A 16,521-nucleotide genomic window follows, 5' to 3' on the forward strand; every position below is an offset into this window, starting at 1 on the left:
AGGGTAAGATGGGACAAAGTGAGAGAGTGGCATGGACGTATATACACTACCAAATGCAAAACTGATAGCTAGTGGGAAGCAGCCGCATAGCACAGGGAGATCAGCTCAGTGCTTTGCGACCACCTAGAGGGGTGGGATAGGGAGGGTGGGATGGAGGGAGATGCAAGAGGAAAGAGATACGGGGATATATGTTTATGTATAGCTGATTCACTTTGTTATAAAGCAAAAACTAACATACCATTGTAAACCAATTATACTCCAATAACGATGTTAAAAAACAAAAGAATATGTTTTTACTCAAATTTAACAGTACCTAAAATTTCGTTAAGACCCTCATAGCTATCTCCTGAGACTTAAAAACTCAGTTATTTCAGAAATAAAATTGGATCATGAATCCAGAAAAAAGTCTGCAACACTGAAATGGAATAATTTACTATAAGTTGAGATGGTCTAAAAATATTTGACAGTTTTACCAACCTGAAAGTAATGTAGAAACTCTTCTTTTTAGTGCTTTGGATCCAGTTAAGTATTAACCTTTATTTTGGATTTTTTTTTTAATCTTTATTGGAGTATAATTGCTTTACAATGGTGTGTTAGTTTCTGCTTTATAACAAAGTGAATCAGTTATACATATACATATGTTCCCATATCTCTTTCCTCTTGCGTCTCCCTCCCTCCCACCCTCCCTAACCCACCGCTCTAGGTGGTCACAGAGCACCGAGCTCATCTCCCTGTGCTAGGCGGCTGCTTCCCACTAGCTCTCTACTTTACGTTTGGTAGTGTATATATGTCCATGCCACTCTCTCACTTTGTCACAGCTTACCCTTCCCCCTCCCCATATCCTCAAGTCCATTCTCTAGTAGGTCTGTGTCTTTATTCCTGTCTTACCCCTAGGTTCTTCATGACATTTTTTTTTCTTAGATTCCATATATATGTGTTAGCATACGGTATTTGTCTTTCTCTTTCTGACTTACTTCACTCTGTATGACAGACTCTAGGTCCATCCACCTCATTACAAATAGCTCAATTTCGTTTCTTTTCATGGCTGAGGAATATTCCATTGTATATATGTGCCACATCTTTATCCATTCATCCGATGATGGACACTTAGATTGTTTCCATCTCCTGGCTATTGTAAATAGAGCTGCAATGAACATTTTGGTACATGACTGTTTTTGAATTATGGTTTTCTCAGGGTATATGCCCAGTAGTGGGATTGCTGAGTCATATGGTAGTTCTATTCGTAGTTTTTTAAGGAACCTCCATACTGTTCTCCATAGTGGCTGTACCAATTCACATTCCCACCAGCAGTGCAAGAGGGTTCCCTTTTCTGCACACCCTCTCCAGCATTTATTATTTCTAGATTTTTTGATCATGGCCATTTTGACTGGTGTGAGATGATTTCTCATTGTAGTTTTGATTTGCATTTCTCAAATGATTAATGATGTTGAGCATTCTTTCATGTGTTTGTTGGCAGTCTGTATATGTTCTTTGGAGAAATGTCTATTTAGGTCTTCTGCCCATTTTTGGATTGGGTTGTTTGTTTTTTTGTTGTTGAGCTGCATGAGCTGCTTGTAAATTTTGGAGATTAATCCTTTGTCAGTTGCTTCATTTGCAAATATTTTCAGCCATTCTGAGGGTTGTCTTTTGGTCTTGTTTATGGTTTCCTTTGCTGTGCAAAAGCTTTTAAGTTTCATTAGGTCCCATTTGTTTATTTTTGTTTTAATTTCCATTTCTCTAGGAGGTGGGTCAAAAAGGATCTTGCTGTGATTTATGTCATAGAGTGTTCTGCCTATGTTTTCCTCTAAGAGTTTGATAGTTTCTGGCCTTACATTTAGGTCTTTAATCCATTTTGAGCTTATTTTTGTGTATGGTGTTAGGGAGTGATCTAAACTCATACTATTACATGTACCTGTCCAGTTTTCCCAGCACCACTTATTGAAGAGGTTGTCCTTTCTCCACTGTACATTCCTACCTCCTTTATCAAAGATAAGGTGACCATATGTGCGTGGGTTTATCTCTGGGCTTTCTATCCTGTTCCATTGGTCTATCTTTCTGTTTTTCTGCCAGTACCATACTGTCTTGATTACTGTAGCTTTGTAGTATAGTCTGAAGTCAGGGAGCCTGATTCCTCCAGCTCTGTTTTTCGTTCTCAAGATTGCTTTGGCTATTCAGGGTCTTTTGCGTTTCCATACAAATTGTGAAATTTTTTGTTCTAGTCCCGTGAAAAAGGCCAGTGGTAGTTTGATAGCGATTGCATTGAATCTGTAGATTGCTTTGGGTAGTAGAGTCATTTTCACAATGTTGATTCTTCCAATCCAAGAACATGCTATATCTCTCCATCTATTTGTATCATCCTTAATTTCCTTCATCAGTGTCTTATAATTTTCTGTATACAGATCTTTTGTCTCTTTAGGTAGGTTTATTCCTAGATATTTTATTCTTTTTGTTGCAGTGGTAAATGGGAGTGTTTTCTTGATTTCACTTTCAGATTTTTCATCATTAGTTTATAGGAATGCCACAGATTTCTGTGCATTAATTTTGTATCCTGCTACTTTACCAAATTCATTGATTAGCTCTAGTAGTTTTCTGGTAGCATCTTTAGGATTCTCTATGTATAGTATCATGTCATCTGCAAACAGTGACAGCTTTACTTCTTCTTTTCCGATCTGGATTCCTTTTATTTCCTTTTCTTCTCTGATTGCTGTGGCTAAAACTTCCAGAACTATGTTGAATAAGAGTGGTGAGAGTGGGCAACCTTGACTTGTTCCTGATCTTAGTGGAAATGCTTTCAGTTTTTCACCATTGAGGACAATGTTGGCTGTGGGTTTGTCATATATGGCCTTTATTATGTTGAGGAAAGTTCCCTCTATGCCTACTTTCTGCAGGGTTTTTATCATAAATGGGTGTTGAATTTTGTCAAAAGCTTTCTCTGCATCTATTGAGATGATCATATGGTTTTTCTCCTTCAGTTTGTTAATATGGTGTATCACGTTGATTGATTTGCGTATATTGAAGAATCCTTGCATTCCTGGAATAAACCCCACTTGATCATGGTGTATGATCCTTTTAATGTGCTGTTGGATTCTGTTTGCTAGTATTTTGTTGAGGATTTTTGCATCTATGTTCATCAGTGATATTGGCCTGTACTTTTCTTTCTTTGTGACATCCTTGTCTGGTTTTGGTATCAGGGTGATAGTGGCCTCGTAGAAAAAGTTTGGGAGTGTTCCTCCCTCTGCTATATTTTGGAAGAGTTTGAGAAGGATAGTTGTTAGCTCTTCTCTAAATGTTTGATAGAATTCACCTGTGAAGCCATCTGGTCCTGGGCTTTTGTTTGTTGGAAGATTTTTAATCACAGTTTCAATTTCACTGCTTGTGATTGGTCTGTTCATATTTTCCATTTCTTCCTGATTCAGTCTTGGCAGGTTGTGCATTTCTAAGAATTTGTCCATTTCTGCCAGGTTGTCCATTTCATTGCCATGAGTTGCTTGTAGTAATCTCTCATGATCTTTTGTATTTCTGCAGTGTCAGTTGTTACTTCTCCTTTTTCATTTCTAATTCTATTGATTTGAGTCTTCTCTCTTTTTTTCTTGATGAGTCTGGCTAATGGTTTATCAATTTTGTTTATCTTCTCAAAGAACCAGCTTTTAGTTTTAATGATCTTTGCTATCGTTTCCTTCATTTCTTTTTCATTTATTTCTGATCTGATCTTTATGATTTCTTTCCTGCTGCTAACTTTGGGTTTTTTTGTTCTTCTTTCTCTAATTGCTTCAGGTGCAAGGTTAGGTTGTTTATTCGAGATGTTTCCTGTTTCTTAAGGTAGGATTGTATTGCTATAAACTTCCCTCTTAGAACTGCTTTTGCTGCATCCCATAGGTTTTGGGTTGTCTTGTCTCCACTGTCATTTGTTTCTAGGTATTTTTTGATTTCCTCTTCGATTTCTTCAGTGATCACTTGGTTATTAAGTAGTGTATTGTTTAGCCTCCATGTGTTTGTATTTTTTACAGATCTTTTCCTGTAATTGATATCTAGTCTCATAGCGTTGTGGTCGGAAAAGATACTTGATACAATTTCAATTTTCTTAAATTTACCAAGGCTTGATTTGTGACCTAAGATATGATCTATCCTGGAGAATGTTCCATGAGCACTTGAGAACAATGTGTATTCTGTTGTTTTTGGATGGAATGTCCTATAAATATCAATTACGTCCATCTTGTTTAATGTATCATTTAAAGCTTGCGTTTCCTTATTTATTTTCATTTTGGTTGATCTGTCCATTGGTGAAAGTGGGGTGTTAAAGTCCCCTACTATGAATGTATTACTGTCGATTTCCCCTTTTATGGCTGTTAGTATTTGCCTTATGTTTTGAGGTGCTCCTATGTTGGGTGCATAAATATCTACAATTGTTATATCTTCTTCTTGGATCGATCCCTTGATCATTTTGTAGTGTCCTTCTTTGTCTTTTCTAATAGTCTTTATTTTAAAATCTATTTTGTCTGATATGAGAATTGCTACTCCAGCTTTCTTTTGTTTTACATTTGTATGGAATATCTTTTTCCATCCCCTCACTTTCAGTCTGTACATTTCTCTAGGTCTGAAGTGGGTCTCTTGTAGACAGCATATATATGGGTCTTGTTTTTGTATCCATTCAGCCAATCTGTGTCTTTTGGTGGGAGCATTTAGTCCATTTACATTTAAGGTAATTATCAATATGTATGTTCCTGTTACCATTTTCTTAACTGTTTTGGGTTTTTTATTTTAGGGCTTTTCCTTCTCTTGTGTTTCTTGCCTAGAGAAGATACTTTAGCATTTTTGTAAAGCTGGTTTGGTGGTGCTGAACTCTCTCAGCTTTTGCTTGTCTGTAAAGGTTTTAATTTCTCCATCAAATCTGAAAGAGATCCTTGCTGGGTATAGTGATCTTGGTTGTAGGTTTTTCTCCTTCATCACTTTAAATATGTCCTGCCAGTCCCTTCTGGCTTGCAGAGTTTCTGCTGAAAGATCAGCTGTTAACCTTATGGGGATTCCCTTGTGTGTTATTTGTTGTTTTTCCCTTGCTGCTTTTAATATGTTTTCTTTGTATTTAATTTTTCGCAGTTTGATTAATATGTGTCCTGATGTGTTTCTCCTTGGATTTATCCTGTATGGGACTCTCTGTGCTTCCTGGACTTGATTAACTTTTTCCTTTCCCATATTAGGGAAGTTTTCAACTGTAATCTCTTCAAATATTTTCTCAGTCTGTTTCTTTTTCTCTTCTTCTTCTGGAACCCCTATAATTTGAATGTTGGTGCATTTATTGTTGTCCCAGAGGTCTCTGAGACTGTCCTCAGTTCTTTTCATTCTTTTTTCTTTATTCTGCTCTGCAGTAGTTATTTCCACTATTTTATCTTCCAAGTCACTTATCCGTTCTTCTGCCTCAGTTATTCTGCTATTGATCCCTTCTAGAGTATTTTTAATTTCATTTATTGTGTTGTTTATCATTGCTTGTTTCATCTTTAGTTCTTCTACGTCCTTGTTAAATGTTTCTTGCGTTTTGTCTATTCTATTTCCAAGATTTGGGATCATCTTTACTATCATTATTCTGAATTCTTCTTCAGGTAGACTGCCTATTTCCTCTTCACTTGTTAGGTCTGGTGGGTTTTTATCTTGCTCCTTCATCTGCTGTGTGTTTTCCTGTCTTCTCATTTTGCCTATCTTACTGCGTTTGGGGTCTACTTTTTGCAGGCTGCAGGTTCGTAGTTCCCATTTTTGTTTTTGGTTTTTGGGGGGTTTTTTTGCGGTATGCGGGCCCCTCACTGCTGTGGCCTCTCCCGTTGCGGAGCACAGGCTCTGGACACGCAGGCTCAGTGGCCATGGCTCATGGGCCCAGCCACTCTGCAGCACGTGGGATCTTCCTGGACCGGGAAACGAACCTGTGTCCCTGGATCAGCAGGTGGACTCTCAACCACTGTGCCTCCAGGGAAGCCCCCCGTTGTTTTTGGTGTCAGTCCCCAGTGGCTAAAGTTGGTTCAGTGGGTTGTGTAGGCTTCCTGGTGGAGCGGACTAGTGCCTATGTTCTGGTGGATGAGGCTGGATCTTGTCTTTCTGGTGGGCAGGTCCACGTCTGGTGGTGTGCTTTGGTGTGTCTGTGGACTTATTATGATTTTAGGCAGCCTCTCTGCTAATGGTGGGGTTGTGTTCCTGTCTTGCTAGGTGTTAGGCATAGGGTGTCCATCACTGTAGCTTGCTGGTCGTTGAGTGAAGCTGGGTGTTGGTGTTGAGAAGGAGATCTCTGGGAGATTTTCACCATTTGATATTACATGGTGCTGGGAGACCTCTTGTGGACCAGTGTCCTGAAGTTGGCTCTCCCACCTCAGAGGCACAGCACTGACTCCTGGCTGCAGCACCAAGAGCCTTTATCCACACGGCTTAGAATAAAAGGGAGAAAAAGTAGAAAGAAAGAAAGAGGATAAAAGAAAATAAAATAAAGTTATTAAAATAAAAAAATAATTATTAAGAAAAAAAATTTTTTAAGTAAAAAAAACAAAAGAAAATCGGACAGATAGAACCCTAGGACAAATGGTGAAAGCAAAGCTATACAGACAAAATCTCACACAGAAGCATACACACTCACAAAAAGAGGAAAAGGGGAAAAAATAATAAATCTTGCTCTTGAAGCCCACCTTCTCAGTTTGGGATGATTCGTTGTCTATTCATGTAATCCACAGATGCAGGGTACATCAAGTTGATTGTGGAGCTTTAATCCGCTGCTCCTGAGGCTGCTGGGAGAGATTTCCCTTTTTCTTCTTTGTTCGCACAGTTCCCGGGGTTCAGCTTTGGAATTGGCCCTGCCTCTGTGTGTAGGTCGCCGGAGTGTGTCTGTTCTTCGCTCAGACAGGACGGGGTTAAAGGAGCAGTTGATTCGGGGGCTCTGGCTCACTCAGGCTGGGGGGAGGGAGGGGTACGGAGTGCGGGGCGAGCCTGCGGCGGCAGAGGCCAGCATGACGTTGCACCAGCCTGAGGCGCGCCGTGCATTCTCCCGGGGGAGTTGTCCCTGGATCCCGGGATCCTGGCAGTGCGGGCTGCACAGGCTCCCCGGACGGGAGGTGTGGAGAGTGACCTGTGCTCGCACACAGTCTTCTTGGTGGTGGCAGCAGCAGCCTTAGTGTCTCATGCCTGTCTCTGGGGTCCGCGCTGTTAGCCGCGGCTTGCGTCTGTCTCTGGAGCTCCTTTAAGCAGTGCTCTTAATCCCCTCTCCTCGCGCACCGGGAAACAAAGAGGGAAGAAAAAGTCTCTTGCCTCTTTGGCAGGTCCAGACTTTTCCCTGGACTCCCTCCCGGGTAGCTGTGGCGCACTAACCCCCTGCAGGCTGTGTTGATGCCGCCAGTCCTCTCCCTGCGATCCGACCGAAGCCCGAGCCTCAGCTCCCAGACCCGCCCGCCCTCGCGGGTGAGCAGACAAGCCTCTCGGGCTGGTTAGTGCTGGTCGGCCCTGATCCTCTGTGCGGGAATCTCTGCGCTTTGCCCTCGGCACCCCGTGGCTGCGCTCTCCTCCACAGCTCCGAAGCTTCCCCCCTCCGCCACCCGCAGTCTCCACCCGCAAAGGCGCTTCTAGTGTGTGGAAACCTTTCCTCCACAGCTCCCTCCCACTGATGCAGGTGACGTCCCTATTCTTTTGTCTCTGTTTTTTCTTTCTTTTTTTTTTTTTTTCTTTTGCCCTACCCATGTACGTGGGGAGTTTCTTGCCTCTTGGGAGGTCTGAGGTCTTCTGCCAGCCTTCAGTAGGTGTTCTGTAGGAGTTGTTCCACGTGTAGATGTATTTCTGATGTACCTGTGGGGAGGAAGGTGATCTCCGCGTCTTACCCTTCCGCCATCTTCCCCCTCTCTCCTCTGATTACTGTGTATTTTGGTTTTTACTCTTGTTGTCTATTACCAGGAAAACACCATAATCCTGCATCAGCTACTCCCACTGCGGGCGAAAGTAGCCAAACTGCTCGGCTATAGCACACATGCTGACTTTGTCCTTGAAATGAACACTGCGAAGAGTACAGGCCACGTAACAGCCTTTCTAGGTTAGTCTTCTTTTCTTAATCCCTTGTATATTGCCATTTCTCTTTTTCTGTGACTGTTTTGCTGCATAGTACCAACTTGACAGAGAGCCTCAGAACTTAATGTGCCCTTGAGAACATTCTGCTTTTCATTCATGCAAGAGAAATGTATTGGTCACCTACTATACGTTAGATACTGTGCTTGGCCCTAAGAGTTGCTCATTGTTTATATTCCTATTATGGTCCTTGCTTCATTCTATTTGTATCTTGATGGGGATTTTTATATTAATTTCTAAGAAGATGTCTAGGGACCTACAGAGAGAGGATTAGCCTGTTGTATGAAATAAGCTGACAGGACATAAATGAAAATAGAGCATATAGAAACAAAAAAATATTTTATATTCCAGAAGCCACTTGTTAATACATAAAAGAATATAAAATAATAAGCATCAAAATTGTTATCTAATAACTATCTTCACATTCATTTAAAATCACTTTTTCATTAATCTTTTTAAAACCATAGAGCTTATATCCATGACATTTAGTCAGTGACATTCTATCACCCTTACCCCTCTCAATCTCAGTGTCACTATTCCAAGTCACTCTGGTTTTCTCTTTCATTTTAGTGAAAATGGTTGCATAACATAACCATTGCAAAACTACTAATTTTTGTTTTAATCTTCTCTAATCAGAGTTTACCAGAGTATGATTTATTTTTTAACTTTCTCATTGACCCCTTTCAGAGTTTATTCACCTTTAACAACTAGTGTATAATTTTATTAGCTTAAAGTTGGAGATGATTAATAATGTGTCAAAATCAGCATGCAGCCTGCACTTTAGTCCTCTGTGTTCTCTATGGCCGCACCTTGAATTATTAATGTATATGCTGACGTCACATATGACATGTAGCAGGTGTTGTACAAATAGTAGCTATTCATTATTATATAATTCATTTATTCATTCATGAGACATTTATGAAATAACTGCCCTGTATTAGTGTGCGTGCTACACAGTTGGACTATAGAAAGGGCTAAGACAAGTTTCTTTACTCAATGAATTTTCCGCTGAGCGGAAACAACAGAGATGTGAACCAGTAATTGCCATCTGTTCTGATGTATTGTATACAAGAGATTGGCTTGGGGAGTTAATAGTTTGGGTGAGAATGTTTCCTTTAGTGGTGATTGTGTATACTGAAAAATTTCCTTAACAATACCTCATTAACTTAATTTTTTAAAAGCAGTTTTCTCTCTAATCAGAATTACATCTCTCTATATCTTCCATGATTTTCCTCTTTTTGTTTCACAGCACTGCTCAAGCTGCTGCCTTCACCTCACACTATGGGGATGCCCCTTACAGGAGCAATGCTTTTTATCTTACATATGTAGCAAATTGTGGAAAATAAATACATAATAAAAGCATACTCCTTTAGCCAAATACAGTGCAATAGTCAAAAACGGACCACAGTGTTAAATTGCATTATCCATCTAAAAAGTAGAATTGCCATGTCCCAATAGACCTTCTTCATAGGAATGGGATAGTGATTAACTAAACCCATGGCTCTCAAAGGCGATGAACAGTTTTCAGTAATTCTGACCTCAGGTCACACCTGATTTGTTTTCCCTAGGTCTCTGAGGAGCCTAACCTCATTGAAGAATAATCACGTACATGAGTTTAGTTTCACTATCGCTTCATTCCCTGAATTATAATGTTCTTAAGGCAGAGTTCTCTGAGATAAACTTCAGCTTTGTTGATGATGTAAGGAAGTTGTGGCCTGACTTGGGTGGTGCAAAAAAAAAAAAAAGAAGAAGAAGGGTGAGGAGCCATAAAATAAATTACCCTGAAGAGAACAGCAGTGCTGTCATAATAAAGCCTGCTTTCCTCTCTCCCTCCCTCCCTTCCTCTCCCCTTCCTTCCACCCTTCCTTCCTTCTTTTTTCCTGATGTATCTGTATTGAGTGTGACAATGGAGGAAGCACAATGCTAAAATACTGGTGGTATGTATGAATATGCCTGCTTCCAAGAGCAATGGATTGCCAACTTTTCCCTCTCCTCACAGATGATTTAAGCCAGAAATTAAAACCCTTGGGTGAAGCAGAACGAGAGTTTATTTTGAATTTGAAGAAAAAGGAATGTGAAGAGAGAGGTCTTGAATACGATGGGAAAATCAATGCCTGGGATCTATATTACTACATGACTCAGACAGAAGAACTCAAGTACTCTGTAGACCAAGAGATCCTCAAGGAATACTTCCCAATTGAAGTGGTCACTGAAGGCTTACTGAACATCTACCAGGAGCTGTTGGGACTTTCATTTGAGCAAGTGACAGATGCTCATGTTTGGCATAAGAGTGTTACACTTTACACTGTGAAAGATAAAGCTACGGGAGAAGTATTAGGACAGTTCTACTTGGACCTCTATCCAAGGTACTGAGGATCACCGTGTTGGAAGGGACCTTAGGGATTCAACTCCTACCCAGATTAAGATTCTTGTCTTTCATAATTCTCATATGTGATTCCTAGTATAGGGATTAAAAATGTGGGATCTGAAGCCAGAATGTCTGGCTCCATCACTTACTAGGCAGCTTACTTAATTTTTCTCTGCCTCAGTTTCCTTACCTATATTACAGTCCTATGAAATGGGAATACCAATCATACCTGCTTTGTAAGGTCATTGTAAGGACTAAAATGGTTAATTACATGCAAAGCTTTTAGAAGACTACCCAGCACACAGCAAGTGCTTAGTAGATGTGAGCTGCTATTATCATCACTATTATCATTATCATCATCATTATCTAGGATTGAACCTGGGCCCACGGCAGTGGAAGCACAGAGTGCAGACCACTGGACTGCCAGGGAATTCCCTGCATTTCTTAATTTAAAATTGACTTCAGAATGTTTATTATTCAGGTGATCTGTCTGCCAGTACTCTTAAATCTATGTCCACTCCCTTCAGTCTGGCTGAAAGGCAGCACAGTATAAAGGAATAGCAAAATCTTGGCGGTCAGTCAAACTTGAGTTGGAATGCTTGAGTGACATAACCTTTATGAGTCTCTATATCCACCTCTGTTATATGGGAATGATGTTTGCTTTACAGGTTTGTTTTGTGCATTAGACTATATATGCTAATCACCCAGCCTGGGCATTCAATCAGTAGTAAGACTTAAAAATATTATTATTACTGTCTGTAGCATGTAGTAACTATGTACTCCACAGTGTTTCATCAGACATGAAAGGATTTGGATTACTTTCTCTGTAGGCTGCTTTCTAAAACAAAGCCAGCTTGTTGCAGTTTTACTAACTAGGCCAGAGTAAATTATATCAATAGCATCTCTCTAGATCAGCAGCACATGCAACTTCGTAACCTACTGATTTTGCATGACTTCAGGAAGGAGGCTGGTTAACTATTGTCAACCAGACAGGAGGCAGAGTTGTCTGATCCCACTGCTTTATGGACTTACTTTCACTTCTGATATGATCTAAAAATAAACCCATGTCAAATTGGATAAGTCTATTTTTAATTGAAGAGTGTCAGGATACAGTTTTAGGCCAAGAATTCTTTCAGGGGAACTCCTTCAGCATTGGAGCTTCCTATAACTGTCCCCGGATTCTCTTTCCATGGCCAAAGATAGCAAGTCTAGCTACCCCATCCTGCTGTTTCTTTGCCAAGATATAACTGGTGTCTTTTGTGCTCAGAGATCTGGCCATTGCTACCAGCACTCAGGTATGGGGACCAGAGAGTGATGTTTTGTGAGGGTAGTGACCTAGTTAATATTCACTTTCTGTCTCCTGACGTGCTTGCTTCTTGTTTTCTTTGTCTACTTGACTCAAAAAAAGGATATTTGTAGTAGATTAGGAAAGACCAGTTTCTTCTTTTTTTAAATCACGTATCAATTTTTATTCATCAAACACTGAGATTGTCAAACAACAGGAAAAAAACCTCTAATGGTTCCAACATAAGAATGCCAGGTAAGGGCATCTTTTAAAATCACCATCATTTTGGGCTTTCCTGGTGGCGCAGTGGTTGAGACTCTGCCTGCCGATGCAGGGGACACGGGTTCGTGCCCCGGTCCGGGAAGATCCCACATGCTGCAGAGCGGCTGGGCCCGTGAGCCATGGCCGCTGAGCCTGCGCGTCCGGAGCTCGTGCTCCGCAACGGGAGAGGCCACAACAGTGAGAGGCCCACGTACCGCAAAAAAAAAAAAAAAATCACCATCATTTTATAAACACAACGTAAAAAAGACATACTCTCAGAGTAAGGAAACCTTTGATATTAAATAAATCAAATTTATTTTTTAAAAAGAAAGATAAAAACCCCTCAATGGCACTGATTTTTAAATTGATCGAAAGTCCTTATGGTGTTTCATAATGGACCAAGATGTATAAAATATAACAGGATAAACACCTTGCAGATTAGTTTGTTTTCCCCGGTAAAATAATATTTATAGATCTGTTTACCTGTTTAAAGGTAAACCTGTTTAAATTCAGTCTAACTACATGAAGTCATTCCAGAAACACTGATGGACGCATTGAACATCCAGAGGCTGGACTGGCTGAAAATGTTATCAAATTCAGTGCACGGTTTCTGGTGTACATGTCCGTGGGTTCTCTTCCCTTCTCTCCCCTCCTCTGTCTGCCTTCCCTTCCCATGTCCCTGCTCACTCCTAGCTCAGCCTGACACAGTTCTTTTCTGTTGTTGTTGTTGTTATTTATTTATTTTTACTTATTTATTTTAAACAGACTTTATCTTTTAGAGCAGTTTTAGATTCACAGCAAAACTGACCCTAAAGTAAAGAGATTTCCCGTATATCCCCTGCCCCGCACACGCACAGTTTCCCCCATTATCAACGTCCCCCACCAGAGTGGTACATTTGTTATAACCTACGTTGACACATCATTGTCACCCAAATTATATTCGGGTTCACTGTTGATGTTATACTTTCTTGGGATTTGAAAAAACATATATAATGTGTATATACCATTATAGTATCATACAGAGTAGTTTCACTGCCCTAAAAATCCCCTGTGCTTGGCCTCTTCATCCCTTCCCCCACTACCCCAGCCCCTGGCGACCACTGATCTTTTTACTTTCTCCATAGTTTTGCCTTTTCTGAAATGTCATACAGATGGAATTATACAGTATGTAGCCTTCTCAGATTGGCTTCTTTCATTTAGCATTATGCATTTAAAGTTCCTCCATGTCTTTTCATGACTTAATAGCTCATTTCTTTTCTTTTTAGCACTGAATAATATTCCATTGTCTGGATATACCACAGTTTATTTACCCATTCATCTACTAAAGGACATTTTGGTTGCTTCCAAGTTTTGGCAATTATGAATAAAGCTGTTATAAACATGTGCAGGTTTTTGTGTGGACATAAATTTCCAGTCCCTTCGGGTAAATACCGAGGAGTGCAATTGCTAGATTGTATGGTAAGAGTATGTTTAGTTTTGTAAGAAACCACCAAACTGTCTTCCAGAGTGCATGTACCATTTTTGCATTCCCACCAGTGATGAATGAGAGTTTCTATTGTTCCACTTCCCTGTCAGCATTTGGTGTTGTCAGTATTCTGGATTTTGGTCACTCTAATAGGTGTGTAGTGGTATCTCATTGTTGTTTTAATTTGCATTTCCCTGATGACATATGATGTGGAACAACTTTTCATATACTTGACTACCATCTCTGTATCTCCTTTGAGGAGGTGTCTGTTAAGGTTTTTGGTATATTTTTTAATCTGATTGTTTGTTTTCTTATTGGTGAATTTTAAGAGTTCTTCGTGTATTTGGGTAACAGTCTTTTATCAGATGTCTCTTTTGTAAATATTTCCTCACAGTCTATGGCTTGTCTTATCAATTTCTTGACAGTGTTTAATGAAATCCAGCTTATTGATTTTTTTTCTTTCATGGATTGTGCCTTCAGTGTTTCATCTAAAAAGTCATTGCCAAACCCAGGGTCATCTAGATTTCCTCCTACATTATATTCTAGGAATTTTGTAGTTCTACATTTTGCATTTAGGTCTGTGATCCATTTTTGAGTTATTTTTTGTGAAGGGTGTAAGGTCTGTTTCTCGACTCATTTTTTTGCATGTGGACTCCTAGTTGTTCCAGCGTCATTTGTTGAAAAAAATGTCTGTGCTCCATTGTCTTTATCTGTGCCTTTGCCCTTTAGTCAAAGAGAAGTTGACTATATTTATAGAAGTATATTTTTAATTTCCAAATATTTGGATATTTTCCAGCTAGCCTTCTGTTATTTCTAGTTTGGTTCTGTTATTATTGGAGAATGTACTTTATATCCTTTGAATTCTTTTAAGTTGTTTTGATTTACAGCCAACATGTAATTAGTCTTGGTGAATGTTCCATGTGCACTTGAGTATTTGTTTTCTGTTGTTAGGTTGAGGGTTCTGTAAATGTCAGTTAGGTGAAGATGACCAATAATGTTGTTCAGGTGTTCTATATCTGAGCTGATATTCTCTCAGCCTGTTCATTTAATTACTGAGAAAGGAGTGAAGTCTCTAAGTGATTTGTCTATTTCTTCTTTCAATTCTGTAGGCTTTTGCTTCATGTATTTTTTTTAATTGAAGTATAGTTGATTTACAATGTTGTGTTAATTTCTGCTGTACAGCAAAGTGATTCAGTTATACATATATATACACGATCTTTTTTATACTCGTTTCTATTATGATTTGTCACAGGATATTGAATTGTTTAGTATATTTTGAAGCTCTGCTTTTAGTTATACACATATTTAGAATTGTTATATCTACTTAGAGAACTGTCCCCTTTATCGTTATATAATGTTCCTTATTATCTTTAGTAATATTCCTTGTTCTGTTTGTCTGCTATTACTATAGCCATTCAGCTTTCATCTGATTAGCATTTGCAGTGTATCTTTTTCCATCCTTTAACTTTTTACCTTTGCCTTTTTATTTAGAGTGGGTTTCTTATAGACACTGTACTTGGTGCTTGCTTTTTTATCCACTCTAATAATGTTTTAATTGACATGCTTAGGAAACTTACATTTAGTATAACCATCTTACTTTTTGTCCCATCTATACTTTCCCCACTTTTCTGACTTCTTTTGGGTTGATAGGTTTTTTTATGATTTATTTTTGTCTCTACTGTTGGCTTATTATTTACATCTCCTTTTAATATTTTTAAATTTAAAAATTGCCTAAGGGTTTAAAGTATATATCAATATCTTCAATCACAGTCTACCTTCAAGTTATATTTCTTATCATTTGTGCTATCGTTGGCCTACATGTTATTTTCACATATGCTTAACACCCAGTGCGTTGTTAGTATTATTGATTAGTCAACTATTATTCACAGCAATTCAAAATAGATTGTAGTATATCTTCATTTATTATATTTTCAGCACTAATTGCTTTGTTGTTACAAGTTTAGAGTGGTATCACATCCCTTCTGCCTGAAGAACTTCCTTTAAAATCTCTTGTAGTTCACGTCTGTTGGTAATATATACCAGTTTTTTTGAGAAAGTCTTTCCTTTACTTTCTTTTGTGAAATGTATTTTTTACTATTTATAGAATTCTGGGTTCACAGGTATTTTGTATCAGTACTTTAAAGATGGCATTCCATTGTCTTCTGGCTTGCAGAGTTTCTGACAAGAGATTGGCTGTAATTCTTACTGTGTTCTTTTTGTGTTCTTACTGTGTTCTGTACTGCGTTCTTTTCCTCTGACTGCCTTCAAGATTTTCTCTTTGTTCCTCTCTTTCAGCAGTTCCATACACTTAGGCATATGGGATAATTTTTTCTTTTTTCTTTTATTGGATGTTTGCTTTGTATTTGTCTTCCTTGGTGTTCTTTGAACTTGTTGGATCTGTGGTTTAGTGTTGTTAATTTTGGAAAGTTCTGAGCTATTCTTTTGGTTTTTGGGGGGTTTTTTTGGCCCACACCACGCAGCTTGCAGGCTTTTAGTTCCCCAACCAGGGATTGAACCCAGGCCCTCGGCAGTGAGAGCGCAGAGTCCTAACCACAGGACCACCAGGGAGTTCCCTAATTTTGGAAAATTCTCAACTATTCTTCAAATATTTCTTCTATCCTGTTCTCTATTCTCCTTCTGAAATTCCACTTACATATATAATAGATCATTTGATATTGTCTTGCAGCTCTTGAGTCTTTGTTTGTTTTGTTTTGTTCTTGGCACCCTTTTAAAAATCTTTGTGTTTTAGGGTAATTTCTATTGGCCTATCTTTTGGTTCAGTGATTCTTCCCATGGCTGTGGGAAGTCTATCAATGAGACTATCAAAGGCATTCTTCATCCCCATTACTGTGCTTTTTATTTCTAGCATTTTCATTTTATTCTCATAGTTTCCAGCTCTCTCCCAAAATTATCCATCTGACTGTGCATTTTCCTCCAAAACCTTTAACACTTAACATTTAAATTATTGTAAATATTCTGTCTGATAGCTCCAACATCTTTGTCATATCTGAGTCTATTTTTCTTGCCCTCTTTGCCTCTTGACATTGTGTCTTTTTTCCTTGC

General features: G+C 39.0%; 1 protein-coding gene across 5 annotated transcripts in view; it reads left to right on the forward strand.

Moving 5' to 3' along the window:
• The window catches only part of NLN (neurolysin), a 99,988-nt gene that overhangs the window by 58,336 nt on the left and 25,131 nt on the right, over window positions 1–16,521 (forward strand). For all 5 annotated transcript variants that reach the window (XM_067730828.1, XM_067730827.1, XM_067730829.1 and 2 more), the window contains 2 exons: window positions 7,912–8,047; window positions 10,079–10,445. In XM_067730828.1, coding sequence (XP_067586929.1) covers window positions 7,912–8,047; window positions 10,079–10,445 — 503 coding nt within the window. The remainder of the gene's footprint in view (window positions 1–7,911; window positions 8,048–10,078; window positions 10,446–16,521) is intronic.

The sequence above is a fragment of the Pseudorca crassidens genome, chromosome 3 (assembly GCF_039906515.1).
Source record: "Pseudorca crassidens isolate mPseCra1 chromosome 3, mPseCra1.hap1, whole genome shotgun sequence".
NCBI lineage: Eukaryota > Metazoa > Chordata > Mammalia > Artiodactyla > Delphinidae > Pseudorca > Pseudorca crassidens.